Genomic DNA, 16411 nt, shown 5'->3' on the forward strand with positions numbered 1-16411 from the left:
TGACATGTCCCCCAGTTCTTGTGGCACACAGGCAGGCCAGCAGTATCCAGACCTGCCTTTGCCTCTCTGTCACCCTGTTCTGGCCCCCAGCCCTGTGCTGGCTAGGGCACCAGTGCTCATCCCACTTGTCTTCTATAGATCATAATGACGTTCGAGAACCTGGCTGCCTGGGGCCGCTGTCTGTGTACTGTGTGCCCAACCCCCACAATGATCATCACCTCTGGAGCCAGCACTGTGGTGTGTGTGTGGGAGCTCAGCATAGCCAAAGGCCGCCCAAGGAGCCTGCACCTCAAGCAGGTATGGTGGCTTAAGTGGAGATGGTACCCAGAGCGGGTGTGTTGCCTGGGGTGGGTACAGTACCCTAGTGTGGTCCGACTGCCTGAGCGTGGAAAGCCCTGCCTCCCTCAGGAGCAGAGGACACAGTGAAGCATTGGTGGCAGCACGTGGCTCTGCACTATTAGAGGACAACGGTTTCATGCCCCTGGTGGATTTGAGAAGCCCACAGGGCAGGTGCCTCCATGGAGACCCACGCCTCAGTGAGAGACACCACTTGTGTGTCTGAGCCAGTGAAACCAGTTTCCTTGCACTGGAGAACATTTTGGAATATGTGCCATGCACACTTCTAGGTCGACAGCCTCATTTTACCTCCTCAACAACCCCATAAAGTGGGTACTGTTTTCATCCATACTTTACTGGGGAAAAAAACCAGTTGCAAGAAAGTGACTTGCCCTAGAGCCAGAAATTGAAAGGCTATTTCAGAACAGAAGTGGATGTGCATGAGTAGAACAAAAGCAGAGGGGCGGGGGCTGTATTCTGGCCCTGCCTTAGTTACCACCGCTGCTCTATCTAATACCAAGCAGAGTGTACCCACTGCTTACCTAAGACTCCATACATTCATTTTATTCTTGTAAAGCAGGCACTGTTATTCCCGCTTCCACAGGAGGAAACTGAAGCTTGGAAAGAGCGAGTTTGCATTTTAATCTAGGTCAGTCTAAACCGTGCTCCCTGCCTGTGCACCTTTGAACTTGCCTGAGAATACCACTGCAGTACACTTCCAACGCTAAAACGCAGTTTGTTTTTGCATCTGTATTTTAGTTAGCCATATAGACCCAAGATCACGAAAACCCAAATTAATCATACAAAACTCACCACGGGCCAGATTTCCTAACCTGAACATGTTTCACTAGAACCGATTCTGGATTTCTCTGGATGCTTCCCAAGCCATCCCCAGCACCTGCACAGCGCATGTCGGGCACTCAGTGAATGTGCAGTGAAGGAATCCATCAGTCAATGCTGAGGGAGCTGATTAATGGTGCAGAGCAGTGGCTCCTGCTGGAGGGAGCTGTACAGGCCAAGGGCAGGCTACCTTCACCAGACTCTCCTGGGAGGTCCTTCTAAGCCAGCCTTGGAGTGCCCTGCCTTTTCACATTTTCACATTGTTCTGGGTTTCCTTGCTGCTTTCCACGAACTGCAGTCAGGGGGCTGGGTTCTTACTCTGTACCTAAGTGAAGAGACCGTGCGTTTCTCTCTGGACCCTTCCCCTATCCCAGGCACCACTCTGGGGATGGCCTGAGATCCAGCCTGACTGTGGAGCTGGTCTTGGGGGATGGGGAGGTGGCCTCCCACTGCTACTCCAAGGCTCCTTTTAGAAATGCAGATGTACTGTAAAAGCCCCAGTACTGACAGCATAAAAATGTAATTCATCATCTTCTCTTAGTTATAAATCAAAAGGAAAAGGCATGGGGAATCCCACACGCTTTCATTTCCTAGGCAAAATAAAGCATGTCATCATTACCTATAGGGCTCACATGGCCTTGGGGATCCCCCAGACTACCAGCGAAGGGGTGGTCTCGGTGAAGGGGATCTGTCCCTGACCCGTTGACAAAGTCATCATTAAATAGTTTCATAAACAGTGTTTTTAAGTGTTTTATTTTTTTAAAGATATTACATTAAAGACAAATTTCAAATTCTCTTCAAAGTTGAACAGTTCCCTCTAATCCCTAGAAAAGCTTTCATTGTTGCAGACCGCCATCCCCAGATATACATATTTATACCGTTCTGATACTGTGTAGATATGTTTATTCTATTTTCAGCCAGCCTATCAAATTGTTTCTGCTTCTCCACAGTCTCTATAATTTACATTTCAATTGTTCCATATTATTCCATTTCCATAAAATTACATTTCAATTGTTTTGTTATGTCAGTGCACCACAGTTTAATAAACCATTTCTTTTAAAACTAGACAATTACATTACTTCCAAATTTTGACTATTTTAAATAGTGCTGCAGAAAACAACTTATATAGATTGCTGTTTGCTTCTGATTAATAGTTTCCTTAAAATAAATTTCAAGAAGTAGGATTACCAGGCAGAGACATAATGCTTTCTATAGTGATTCTATAGCTTTCCAGTGCTATCCACAATTAAGAGTGCCCATCTCACAAGTGTCCAGCATGAGCAATTATTTCCAGAGGATTTTATTTCGTTTTATTTTTTTAAGATTTTTTTTATTCATTTATGAAAGACAGAGAGAGAGAGAGAGAGAGAGAGAGGCAGAAGCAGGCTCCATGCTGGGAGCCCAACATGGGACTCGATCCCGGGTCCCCAGGATAACGCCCTGGGCCAAAGGCAAGCGCTAAACCACTGAGCCACCCCAGGATCCCCTATTTTGTTTTATTTTTTGCTGCTTTAGTTAGGTATGATGACATCGTGAAGTTATTTTAATTGGCTCTGTAGACAGGTACTTGCAGCAGGCCCCCTCTTATTCTGGTTTCACATCCCGTGGTTTCAGTCACCTGAGGTCAACCGTGGTCAACAGGTGGTCAACAGGTGTTCCCCCTTTTGGCTCATTGTCAGAAGGTTAGTAGTAGTGCAACAGCACGTTACGGTGCCTATGTCATTAACCTCCTGTCATGCCATCAACTCACATCATCACAGAGAGGGTGAGTGCAGTCCAATAAAATATTTTGAGAGAGGCCACATTTACATGACTTTTATTACAGCATATTATATATTATAACTATGCCATTTTATTATTAGTTACTGCTGTTTATCTGTTACTATGTCTAATTTATAAATTTTATTTGTTCATAAGTATGTGTAGGGAAAAAGACAAAGTAGACATAGGGTTCAGTACCATCCTGTGGTTTCGGGCATCTGCTGAGGATCTTGGTGCATATCTCCCATAGATAAGGGGGACTACTGCATTCTGAGAAAACAAAAGACCCAGTAGAGAACATGTTTAAATCTGCTGTCCTCCTTTGCTGAGTTCCCCAGCCTTTCCAGATAAGGGGGGCTGAGTGCCTCCAGGAGGGAGACAATGAGCCTTACCTCAGTGGGCAGTGCCTGCATTCAGGCTGGTCCCCCTAACTCTCCAGAGCCTCCCCTCAGAATGAAGCATACTTGTCTCTGTTAACAGACAGCACATGTAGGCACTTGGGCTCAGAGCTTCTGTTTCTGAATCCCCAGCCCTTACTCCCAGGTCCTCAGGCTTGCACCCTTTGGAGTCACCATTTCCCCTGTGGTCAGAACTTAGTCATTAGAGCTCTGATCAAAGCCTCTGCTTTTCTCTTTGTTTAGACAGTTTCCAATTTGCTAAGATGACCCAGATAGTCTTCTGTGGGTCACATCCAGAACCTTGCCAGCACCATCTGGTTGGTGCCACATTAGGTTCCATTGAAAACAAACAGGGATCCCTGGCAAAACTTTTAATGGCTGTGACCAGGCAAAGTGACAGCTTTGAAAAATGATGCTCAGCCTCATTGACCCAAATGAGTGAGCAGTCACCGGTCCTGCAGGTGGAGGTTTACTACTAGGTAAGCCAGGGTAATCATGTTCCAGAATGCTACTTCTGCACTTCTCTGCAGAAGGATCTCTGTTCCAGAGGATGGTGGCACATGTGCACACGGCAGCCCTCACACCAGGCTTACCTGGCAGCTCTGGGATAGTTGTGATGGAAACCACACCGTTGCCAGCAGCAGTGATCCTGGGGGTATCAGGCCACCCCGACCCTTCTGGCATGTGTCTTCAGGGAGCAAGGCCTCTGGCCCTATCTGGATACATGGCCATCTATGAATCAGGCCAGACCCCACCCAGATCAACCTGAGAGCCAAGACCAAGGCCCTGAGTCACCTGCTGCCATATGGCCAGATAGGCTATGAACCCAGACCCATTACACTTGAAAACTTACATCTTTTTAAACTGTGACCTGACTTCCCTGCCTTCCTCCCATTTTAGTGGACAGAGGCATGTTTGTTTCCGAGGTTCACTTGGTATAATCTTCAAACTCGCATGAAAATTTCCTGGAGGTCTTGTGAAAACCCGTGTTGGGGCCCCAAACCCAGAGTTTCTGATTCAGTAGGTATTGGAATAGGGCCCAAGAATTTGAATTTCTAACAAGTTTCCAGATAATGCTTATGTACCTGGTCCGAATGCCACACTTGGCAAATCAGTATCCTTACTTATGACTAGATGAAAGTCAGGTGTAGGTGAGCACATAGCAAGAGGGAACTACTGGCCTCTGTTTTACTTATGATAAAAGGACTGATCCTCCCTAGCTGGACCTCAATTCCCAGAAATGGATGGAACTGAGAAGCCAGCATGGATGCATATGCACACATACACAAAAACATGCACACACATACCACAGACTTTGGAATCATGGAATCACCTTGAATCTGTTTCCTCCTGTGGGGAAGGTCAGGATATTTCACCAGATAGCTGGATTGAGGGTCCCTCTCATAACCTGTGGAACTGCCTCTTGTGTCTAGGCCTTGTATGGACACACACAGGCTGTCACATGCCTGGCAGCATCGGTCATATTCAGCCTCCTGGTGAGTGGTTCCCAAGATTGTACCTGTATCCTGTGGGACCTGGACCACCTCACCCACGTGGCCCGCCTGCCTACCCACCAAGAGGGCATCTCTGCCCTTGCCATCAGTGATGTCTCGGTAAGGCCCTGTTTCTCAATGTCTGGGAGCCTGGCTGGTAGCCTGGTGCCATACCCAGGGGAAGAGACTGACCACCCAAGAATGTTGAGAAGCTCCCAGATATATGGAGTATTTTTTACCCAGGCAGAGTGGAGACATCAGCATGCGTAACATATGGGTCTAGATTTTATTTTTTCCTTTTCTGTTTTTCTCCCTCAGGGTGGTGGGGGTGGTGGGGAGTGTCTGTCTTGGCACAGGCATGCAGTTGGCTTTGGTAAGAGATCTGCTGGGCTTGACTGACTAATTCAGCCATTGACTACAAATCAGTGTTAACTCAGCAGGTGCTTTTGGTCTCCACAGCAGGAAGTGTTTCTACTTGTCCCTCCATGCTGGCCACCATGGATGAGCCTGTCAGAACATATGCATGTGAGAGAGACAGAGAGAAGAGAGAAAGAGTTAGAGAAATATCCAAATCTCAGTGTGGAGTTTCTCCCAGGCTGGAATCCCCATCATAGGGCACAGAGTTCCCTGAAGGTTCCAAGCCTCTGCATCTGCTCCAGTAAAACCCTAGGAGTTTAGCGCATGGATAGAATGGTCAAGGAGATAATAGAAGGAAGGGGAGAGGATGAAGAAGGCTCCTGGTGCCAACTTAGTCAAAAGTGGTCTCCAGGTAGGCCTGAATCCAGGATGAATGTTATATGGCAAATAGAGGGTGGATGGATGGATGGATGAATAGATCTGTGGGTGGATGGATATTTGGGTGAATTAGTGGGAGGATAGGTAGATGGGCAGATAGAGAGTGGATGGGTGGATGGATGGTGGGTGGATGGATGAATTGGGGGAATGTAATGGGAAAGGTACCAAGCTCTGATCTGAGAGAGCACAAAACCCATATAGAATAATGTCCTCAGAGAAGATTGATATCAGGACAACAACTTGTTGGCTTCAACTTGTCCTGAAACTAATTGAGTGCCTGCTGGGAGCCCAGTGCTGAGTGCTGGGCAAAGATGTACCATACATGGTCCTTGGCCTCAAGCAGACTCTGTACCAAACAATTCAGGAAGAGACATGGTGGAGCCCAGCCCAGGGGGCTATGGATGGGTTCTGAGTTCCCTACATCCCTTTTGTGGTTAGGGCAAGGCTCAAAGACATGGCTCCAGCTAGTTTTATGAGTCCTCAGTGACAGTGACCACTACACCATTGGCTGTAAGATAGACAAAAACTTGAGAAGGAAATTCTGGACATAAATGTTATAGGAGATTCAATAATGGAGATATTTTTCCTCAGAAATTCCCTTCAGAGGGACATTGTTCAACTTTATGAGTCATATACCATCATTCAAACCTCTGTACTCTGCCCTCCACCAGGTGATATCCAGATCATGTTTATGGTTACAGGGCTGGCTAGCCAGGTACAGGTCCCATGTCCAGAGCCAGGGGCAATCTCCAAGCTGGGTCTTCTATGCCAGTCAGTAAATGGCCAGGGAGAGGGCTGTGGGAGGAGCTCCAATAGTGAGCCAATCAGCCTGTGTCAGAGAAAGCAGTATCCAAACACCTGATTGCAATATGAAAATGGCCAGGAATTTACAGTGCATGAAAATACAGCAGACCTATGAGTCATCCTTGAAGAAGTGAGTGTCAGGTCTTGGATTACCCTGATTAGTCTTCAGAAGATACCAAATTAAGGCTGCTTGACTGCATAAACCCTGGGTGAGCAGGTAATGGGTGGGCAGGCCATGACTAGCATGGAGTGACCTCAGCTCTCACCACTGCAGGGAACAATTGTCTCCTGTGCGGGTGCCCACTTGTCTCTGTGGAATGTCAACGGACAGCCTCTGGCCAGCATCACCACTGCCTGGGGCCCCGAAGGAGCCATAACCTGCTGCTATGTGATGGAGGGGCCAGCATGGGACACAAACCATGTCATCATCACTGGGAGTCAAGACGGCATGGTTCGGGTAGGTGTGTCTTGGGCAGAATGAAGGCATGGTACAGAAAGTATTTTTCTCTATTCTGCTCACTTCCTCCAAGAGTCTAAATCTATAGGCTGCATTTGAAACCAGGCAGCATACCAGATGAGGTCTCCACAACAAGTGAGGGCAAAGGCAAAGCTCATTCCAGGCAATCAATCAATCAATCAAATTATATATATACTTTTATATACACATACATTCATGTAATGAAATAAACACTTATTATCACAAGATGTGAAAGCTGAATGGTCAAATGCACAAAAACATAGCTCAGTGCTGAAAAATATTTGGGCCATCCATTCACATACTTACCCATCTATCCATCTCTCCATCCATCCATCCATCCATCCATCCATCCATCCATCCATCCACTAATCCATCCAACCATTTCTCTCTATACCTATTCATCCATCTATCCATCCTCCCATCCATCTATCTTTTCATCTACCTATCTGTTCATCCAATAATACATCTACCTACCTACCCAACTGTTTATCTCTCTACCTTCCCTCCTTCCTTCTCTCTCTCTCCCTTTCTCTTTCCCTCCCTCCTTTCCTTCCTTCCTTCCTTCCTTCCTTCCTTCCTTCCTTCCTTCCTTCCTTCCTTCCTTCTTCCCTCCTTCTTTCCTCCTTCCCTCTACCTCTCCCTTCTTTCCTTCCTTCATTCCTTTCCTTCTGTCCAATGATCTATCCTTCCACATACTCATCCATTTATCTATAAATCCATCTATCCACCCACATATTTGTTCACCTATCCATCTATCCATCCACCTAACTCTGGCTCTGTGCCAAACTCTTCATACAAGCCATAAGGGACACAGAAATGAATGGTAATAGGCCCTTACCCTCAAGATGCTCATATTCTAGAAGAGAAGACAGAGAATGCATGATCTGACCAGGATAATCAGAGAGTGCCATGGATCCTCTGAGGAAGGCCATGGAGAGGGTAAGCATCAAGAAACTAGGAAGAGAAAGAAATGGAAACACTGAAGTATGAGGATTAGCATAAAATGAACAAGGTAATTTTTCTGAGACTGACAGGAAGGATGAAGGAATGAATAAAGATAAGAAATAATTCAGAGGCTTACTCAAGAAACTGTTAATTGAATTCCACAGTTTATGAAAGGAAACATCAACTGAATTCCACAAGGTATTCAAGAAAATGCCCATTGCATTCTACAAATATTTATGAAAGCTTGAGTGTGCCAACATGGCTACAAATTGGCCTTGCCTGCCAGGTGTCCATGCCCCTAATCTGAGAATAATCATGGAGATAATACTTGTAGAATAAATATATGGTGACAGTCCAAAGGGAGATTGGATTTATCTCTAACAGAGAGACACGGGAGGCAGCGGCAGTATAGCTGAGTCCCGAGGGTGAGGAAAAATCACAGCATACGGAAAGGCTAAGCCAGCTGAGGGGCCAGTGTGTCCAGAGGAGACAAGGCTGAGGAGGGCCCCTTACGATGTCCTCTCTGAGGGCTATGAGGGGCACAGGGTCTCTGCAGAGCGTGGGGCATCCTGGACTAGCCAGAACATGAGGAGACAGCAAGGCTTGGGCTTGGTGGGGTGCGGTCCCCACTGTGGGTCAGAGGAGCCTGGGCTGGCTGAGCAGCAGATGCATTTTTCACAGGCCCCCAAGTCATGGGTGGGAGTCTTTCATACACTCAGCATCATTCATCTAGGATGGTAATTGAGCTCCTGGGATGGCCCAATGCTGTGCTAGGCCTGATGTGGAACTCACAGAAGCATTAAGGGGAGGGTGGTCCTTGTCCTTTGGCTATGGAACATCCAGACTCAGCAACTGAGAAGCCATATGCTGTCAGCCTGAGGACACTCACAGGAGGACTTAGGGCCAGAGCCAGACACAGAGGATAGAGAGGCCTAGCTGCTGAGTGGTGAGGGAGGCCTCTGGGGATGGTGGCAGTGTGATGAGAGGGCATAGCTAAGTAAAATGACAATAAGCTAGCTGCTGAGTCTCACCCCTACAGTTAAGAGGTTGAGGGCTGATGCACCATGGTCACGGGAGTGCCAAGTGAGCCCATCCAAGCTGCAACTATGCTCTGCTGAAGCCTAAGTGATTTTTTCCCAGAGAATACATTAATATTAGAGGTGAAAGGGAACCATGCTCCCACCTCTTCCCTTGGAGTCCCTTGGATGTGAGGAGTGGGATGGGCCCGAGGCTACAAACAGGATCATTTCCCCAGTCATGGCCTTTTCTCTTTTCTGGACAGATTTGGAGGACTGAGGACATGAAGACATCTGTTCCCGGGCTGACAATACCAGAGGAGCCCTCAGCTCAACCTCCAAGCCCTAGAGGTACCTACCCTACTGAGGGTGCAAGACACCCTTGCCTTGCTCGGTCTTCCTCTGCTCTCCCCTCCTGTAGCTGCACTCAGGGCTACAGAGCCCAGGGAAACCATCGAGTCTCTCTGGATGTTGCCAAGTTGGGGAGACAGAGCACAGTTTATTGCAAGCTGCTGGTGGGATGTGAAGCATCATGGAGAAGTCCTATTGCATCCTGGTCCCATCATGCAGGGACCAGTAAGCTCTGGGATGCTCCTTGGACATGTGAACAGTGGTGGTGGTTGTAGGAGCCCTCAGCTTCTGAATGGCGAGAGGGAAGGACACACTTTGCAGAGCATGGGTTGATGTTCTCCATCTACCTGTGTGACTCCTCAATGCCAAACTTCCCAACCTAGGGCCTGGGTCCAAATACCTACTAGACTGGACAGCCAGGCTGCAGACAGGAGTGAGGAGGGGCCAGGGAGGGGCCTTGCCGTATGCCTGGGGAGAGGAAGTGGTTCCATAGTGCCTAGCCTGCCCTGGTGATCCTGGCTCAACTTCCCCAATTCCCCCTGGCAGGCTGCTCAAAGTTGGTCTGGGGGTCCTCTGCATCAGCACCACCCAGGAGCCTTATTAAAAATGTAGACGTGAGTCCTGTTCCTACCTTATACCCCAGGAAAAGATTGGGTGTTGTTAGAATTTCCATATCCAACAGGTCCCCAGGTAAGTGTGGTGTGCACCAAAGTAAGAGAACGACTGTTCCAGAGCCTCCTTTGGGTTGTGGCAGATGGGACTAAAGTAAGAAAAATCTGTTCTCCCTTCTGCCATCATGGCCACTGGTACTGCCACCACCTTGGCCACCATCACAGAGCTCGGAAGGAGAGGACTTGGCCAGGAGCGGTTTCCATTGTGCCCACTTGCCATACTTCCTCTTATGTGTCACAGCAACACTGTGAGGTATATTTTACCTCACGCATGTGAAGGATAAGGAAATTGAAGCACAGAGAGGCTTAGTAACTTGCCCAGTTACCCAGAAGCACATGACTACTACAGTTCTCACTTTTGTAGTAGTGAGAGCAGACACAACAGACGTCAGACTGCCTTCATGCTGCCAGACTGACCTCCACCACAGCTACCGCCATGCATCACCGTCAACAGCACCTCCCCCTGCTACAGGCACAAAGGTCACCACCAAAGCTATCCCCTCCTTCTCTCCAACCACAGCTGCCCCAGTGGTCCCGCCAACCTCCTCCAATGCAGCGAACCTTCTTTCTCAGCTCCATCTTCATCAAAGATTTTGGCCCAGAACCGAGGCATCTTTCCTGGTGCCCATGATGAAAGGAAACATTGTTACCATGAAGTGTGGATTCTCCTATTATCCTGAGTCCTTCTGGTTTGCTCTGCTTCCTAGGACCCACGATCTTTCATGGAAGAAACTTCTCCAGAGGGCTGAGAGCTGCTTTCTGAAGAGTAGCCATTTTCAGCTAGTTCCTTTCTGGAATGTACTTCACCCCTCCTCGAGCCATTTAGTCATCTGATTCTGGTTCTTTCTTCATACAAGCATACACAGATATCTGATCAGCCCATCTTGAGCCCCAGGCTCTGCACTGAGAATCTCTTCCTTCAAAATAATGCCATCTGGGAACACTTGCCAAATGGGCTGACCCAGAGCAATGACCTCACAGTGACCTCACATTTACTTCATTGTTCCTAGTGTCTCAAGGGTCCTCTGGGACTGCAAGGAATCAGCTCATCTTGGAGTAAAAAGAATTGTGCATTCTAAGAAACTTAAAATACTTCTTTGGAGAGAGAGCCGAGGTCAAACTTCCTCCCTGATTGCCACCCACTTAGAAGAGAGCTAGCCCAGGATCCTGATTCTCCAGCCTGCCTGTGAACCATTCTGTGCAGCACCTGCATGAGAGTGGGCCAGTTCAGGCTGGGGCTCCACTGCCCATTTCTGAAGCTATGGAGGCCCAATGAGGAAAAAGTGGATGAATGGATGCTGACTGTATGGAAAGACAGATGAACAAAGTGACCTCAGAGACGTTCTGCTGGTTCTGGAAGTGCCAGTGTATTTGAGGGTTTCTACTCAGGATCAGCAGTTGTGCTGAAACCGCGCTCTTGGGGAGTGGGGTCCGGAGCAATGGGAAGTGAGATAAAAAGCAGATGCCAAAGCTCTAGACTTGGCTCTGTCCCCAACAACTTCTCTGTCCCTCACTTCGCCCTGTGCCAGATGGAGGTACTCCTGTACATCCTAACATGAGGACAGAAATAAAGGACATACACAAGAATCCACTCAGCAAAAGGCTTGCAAAAAGGCAGGTCGTCCTTACAATTTTTGCAGGCTTGTAAAGCCTTCTCCCCTAATATAACAGCTGATGACATTAGGGAGCTTGTAGGACGGTCTCAGGCTGGCAGGAGTCCCCTCAGGCCCAGGTCCATGTCCTTCTCCTGCTGTTTGTCCTGACGGTGCCTGAGGTCACTACTGCCAAACAGAATGGAGTGTTGGGGTTGTGATCACAGTTCAAGGGGGGACTCAGGTGAAATGACACAAGGGCACAGACACATTCATGAAAACCAGACTGGGCCACAGTAAGGAGATAGCAAATCCATGTGCAGGCTTACAAACCTAACCCAGTGGTGGTCTTGTGGTTCTCATAAGATTGCTCAAAACTGTTTTGCTGGAAAGCGACACTATTGGGCATGACACAGGGACATGACACATGTGTCCTGTTGGTGTGTATATTACTGCATCCCTCAGGTGTCTTAAGGGACAAGAAAGGAGATCTTTGAAGATATTAAGGATGCTGCATTTGTGTACGGAGGTAATCTAATTTCTGCCTGGAATTCATTTATTTGTCATTTGAAGCAAGGACCAACCCAGTTGAGCACAATTCATTTTAGGAATCACCCTGTAGGTTTGAACTTAATCTGGTACATGAGAAGTGCTTGGGAGGGCTTATTGCTTGGACTTTTGCACAAACATAGAAGGCACATACATTTCCCAGAGCACAGGCCTGTGTGTGCACACAAGAGGCCATCGTGGCATAGCTGGAACAGCGGCACCGTTCCTGCCCGGCCTCCAAGGGGCCCAGCTGATGTCTCTCCATCTCACCACTCCATGCTGAAGGAATTACTGTCTGCCCCCAAATGCAGTCATTAAAATGAGTGAAGTAACAATCATTGTGTTATATTTTTTTTTGAAAAAACGTTCTCAGCATTTAATTATTGGTTGTGGCGTGAGAGGATTTAGATAAGTTGATAATGCCGACTTCATGTAATTTATTTTTACTAGGCAATTATGGGCTGCATTACATCCTGGCAGCAAGGTATTGTGGGGCATCTTATTAAGCATAAAGCCAGTAAACACTGATGAACAATTTTGCTGAACTAGGCATGCAATTTAGAAAGCAATAATACACAAATCCAATTTGGTACACAATGGATACCGCAGCACGTCAGCACATGTAACTATCACAGCCTACAAATTAAATTGGGTTGGCCCCTTTTGCAACAGCACAGGCCAAGATTAAATATATTTCCCCCCTCAATTTAACAAGTTGCTGACCACAAATATAAATATGTGTGTATGTGTTTGTGACCCTGCATGTGGGTGTACACTTGCACGTGTGCGCGGCCACTCGGCTTTCCTAACTATTCTCTTGCATGATTCCCACAGGTCACAGATGGGAGAAGAATCTTGCCCTGTGTCGAGAGCTGGATGTCAGCCTGGCTTTGACGGGGAAGCCCAGCAAGACCAGCCCTGCCGTGACAGCTCTGGCCGTGTCCAGGTAACCAAGGCTTGTCTTCTTGGGGCCTCCGGCAGGGGGCACAGAGGCCACCCCAGGAAGGTCCCCATGGCTCTAGGCTCAAGTTGCCCAGCCCTGGGAGGTGGCTTCATTACTACAGGGACCTGGGACAGCCCACCATGCACACGAGGCAAATGAGGTGCCCATGGAGGGCCCTAGGAGATTTTTGTGACACACACATGTTCTTACTCTATCTCTTTCAAATATCCATGAACTCATAAAGAAATCTAAAAGGTAAACGTATATGGCTTTGTAGTTTCATCCTACAAGGGACTTTTTTCCTGAGACCCAGTACCAATAATAATATTTGGTGTGGTGATGCTACATTACGAAAACAAACAAACGAAAAACTTTTGAGAGCTCTAGACCAAAGTAGAAGAGCCAAGTGTCAGGTGCTATGCTTGATAGACATTATTTTATTCTTCAGTTACCTAGTGGCAGTAAGTGGTACCCACTCTTAATAATCCATTTCTCACACTAGGAGGTGTCATCTCAGGAGGCCAATGGGCCTTTGAGAGCTGCTTCCCTTCTTCCTTCACTGCCCTGGAGTGGGTGGCTCAGGGTCCGTGGTGGTAACCACACAGTGTCCTAGAAGCCAGACTGAAGTGAGGTGGGCTAGGGTGGGATATGGTAAAAGGGATGGAGAGTCCAGAGCCCCAACTCTTTGTCGGGAAACTTGCCATTCTTGTGGCTGGGGGATCTGGCTATGTTTTGACAGGACAGCAGGCCCACCTGGAGATGCTAAACAGAAAAGTGAGGGCCTCACCCTGGATTCCTGGAGCCTGGACAACTTGGAGTGTCCCCCCATGCTCATAAGGGAGGCCATAACCTTCATAGTTCAGAAGTGCCCCTTCCCCTGGGTCAGAACATTCTCCGGTTCTCCCGGCTGATCCTCCTGCCTCAGGTGAAGGCCAGGTGCAGGCCCTGCAGGACGGAACCCCCTGTGTCAGTTTCCTGGGAGAAGTAGAACTCACGGGCTTTGCTCTAACACTCCTGTCTATTCCTTTTCTTCCCAAGGAACCAGATCAAGCTCCTGGTCGGCGATGAGAAGGGGAGAATATTCTGCTGGTCTGCAGAAGGGTAGGAAGACTGAGAGGGTGGGCAACCGTGTGTCCTGAGCGGCAGCAGCACCCGGTGAATGCAGGCTGACGCAGTGCCCGGGAAGCAGAGGAGTCTCCCCGGAGGCAGAGGCTGCTGGCCATCAGGGCTGCACACCCTGAGCCACTCCATGGCCAGTGGCACTTTGGCCTTGGGTTGTGCAAGGACACACTCTGTCAAAGGAGAGCCCCTGGGAGCCTGGGAGTGGCGATCTGGAAACTGACTGGCTCACAAGCTGCCCATAAACTCACAGAACTCACCTTCTCAGAGGGCTTACTACATTGGGAAAAAAAATCAGGTCGCTTACTGGGAACTAATGGGAAATATTGGATTGTCTTTATTTTATTAAAGCAACTATTTTCCAAACACAGGTGGGCTCATGAGTATAAAATCACCATGCTTTTCCACTCAGGTGTTTGCATCCTGTACCCGGAAAGGTAAAAAGGCCTCAGGGAAGCCCACCCCACTCTTGGAGTGTTTCTCAAGCCCTCCTATCTTCCTCCGTGGAATCTGGCTCTCCCTCAGGCTTGCCTGCCAGGCAGGGGCTCGTGGGGAGCTAGGGGCACGCTCAGGAAGCCCACTCCTATGGGTGAGCCACAGGATGTGGACCTGGGGTTGCCCATGGCAGGCGTAGGGAAGTCAGCCAGGGAGGCAGCAGAGAGACCCCTGCCCTTTTTTTTTTTAATAATCAATTTATTTTTTATTGGTATTCAATTTGCCAACATACAGAATAACACCCAGTGCTCATCCTGTCAAGTGCCCACCTCAGTGCCCGTCACCCAGTCACCCTCACCCCCCATCCTCCTCCCCTTCCACACCCCTAGTTCGTTTCCCAGAGTTAGGAGTCTTTATGTTCTGTCTCCCTTTCTGATATTTCCCACACATTTCTTCTCCCTTCCCTTCTATTCCCTTTCACTATTATTTATATTCCCCAAATGAATGAGACCATATAATGTTTGTCCTTCTCCGATTCACGTATTTCGCTCAGCATAATACCCTCCAGTTCCATCCATGTCGAAGCAAATGGTGGGTATTTATCATTTCTAGTGGCTGAGTAATATCCCATTGTATACATAAACCACATCTTCTTTATCCATTCATCTTTCGATGGACACCGAGGCTCCTTCCACAGTTTGGCTATTGTGGACATTGCTGCTAGAAACATCGGGGTGCAGGTGTCCCGGCGTTTCATTGCATCTGAATCTTTGGGGTAAATCCCCAGCAGTGCCATTCCTGGGTCGTAGGGCAGGTCTATTTTTAACTCTTTGAGGAACCTCCACACAGTTTTCCAGAGTGGCTGCACCAGTTCACATTCCCACCAACAGTGTAAGAGGGTTCCCCTTTCTCCACATCCTCTCCAACATTTGTGGTTTCCTGCCTTGTTAATGTTCCCCATTCTCACTGGTGTGAGGTGGTATCTCATTGTGGTTTTGATTTGTGTTTCCCTGATGGCAAGTGATGCGGAGCATTTTCTCATGTGCTTGTTGGCCATGTCTGTGTCTTCCTCTGTGAGATTTCTCATCATGTCTTTTGCCCATTTCATGACTGGATTGTTTGTTTCTTTGCTGTTGAGTTTAAGAAGTTCTTTATAGGGGATCCCTGGGTGGCGCAGCGGTTTGGCGCCTGCCTTTGGCCCAGGGCGCGATCCTGGAGACCCGGGATCGAATCCCACGTCGGGCTCCCGGTGCATGGAGCCTGCTTCTCCTTCTGCCTGTGTCTCTGTCTCTCTCTCTCTCTCTCTCTCTCTCTCTCTCTGTGACTATCATAAATAAATAAAAATTAAAAAAAAAAGAAGTTCTTTATAGATCTTGGAAACTAGCCCTTTATCTGATACGTCATTTGCAAATATCTTCTCCCATTCTGTAGGTTGTCTTTTAGTTTTGTTGACTGTATCCTTTGCTGTGCAAAAGCTTCTTACCTGGATGAAGTCCCAATAGTTCATTTTTGCTTTTGTTTCTCTTGCCTTCATGGATGTATCTTGCAAGAAGTTAATGTGGCTGAGTTCAAGAAGGGTGTTGCCTGTGTTCTCCTCTAGGATTTTGATGGAATCTTGTCTCACATTTAGATCTTTCATCCATTTTGAGTTTATCTTTGTGTATGGTGCAAGGGAGTGGTCTACATCTGCATGTGGATGTCCAATTTTCCCAGCACCATTTATTGAAGAGACTGTCTTTCTTCCAGTGGATAGTCTTTCCTCCTTTATTGAATATTAGTTGACCATAAAATTGAGGGTCCACTTCTGGGTTCTCTATTCTGTTCCACTGATCTATGTGTCTGTTTTTGTGCCAGTACCACCCTGTCTTGATGACCACAGCTTTGT

At 47.9% G+C, this 16411-nt stretch overlaps 1 protein-coding gene across 6 annotated transcripts in view; it reads left to right on the forward strand.

Moving 5' to 3' along the window:
• The window catches only part of WDFY4 (WDFY family member 4), a 286497-nt gene extending 272036 nt beyond the window's left edge, over positions 1-14461 (forward strand). For all 6 annotated transcript variants that reach the window (XM_038578028.1, XM_038578027.1, XM_038578025.1 and 3 more), the window contains 6 exons: positions 139-297; positions 4769-4948; positions 6702-6884; positions 9133-9217; positions 12864-12975; positions 14011-14461. In XM_038578028.1, the coding sequence (XP_038433956.1) occupies positions 139-297; positions 4769-4948; positions 6702-6884; positions 9133-9217; positions 12864-12975; positions 14011-14077 (786 nt within the window). In that variant the 3' untranslated portion in view covers positions 14078-14461. The remainder of the gene's footprint in view (positions 1-138; positions 298-4768; positions 4949-6701; positions 6885-9132; positions 9218-12863; positions 12976-14010) is intronic.
• Positions 14462-16411: the final 1950 nt, after the last annotated feature.

Source organism: Canis lupus, chromosome 28 (assembly GCF_011100685.1).
Source record: "Canis lupus familiaris isolate Mischka breed German Shepherd chromosome 28, alternate assembly UU_Cfam_GSD_1.0, whole genome shotgun sequence".
Taxonomy (NCBI): Eukaryota; Metazoa; Chordata; class Mammalia; order Carnivora; family Canidae; genus Canis; species Canis lupus.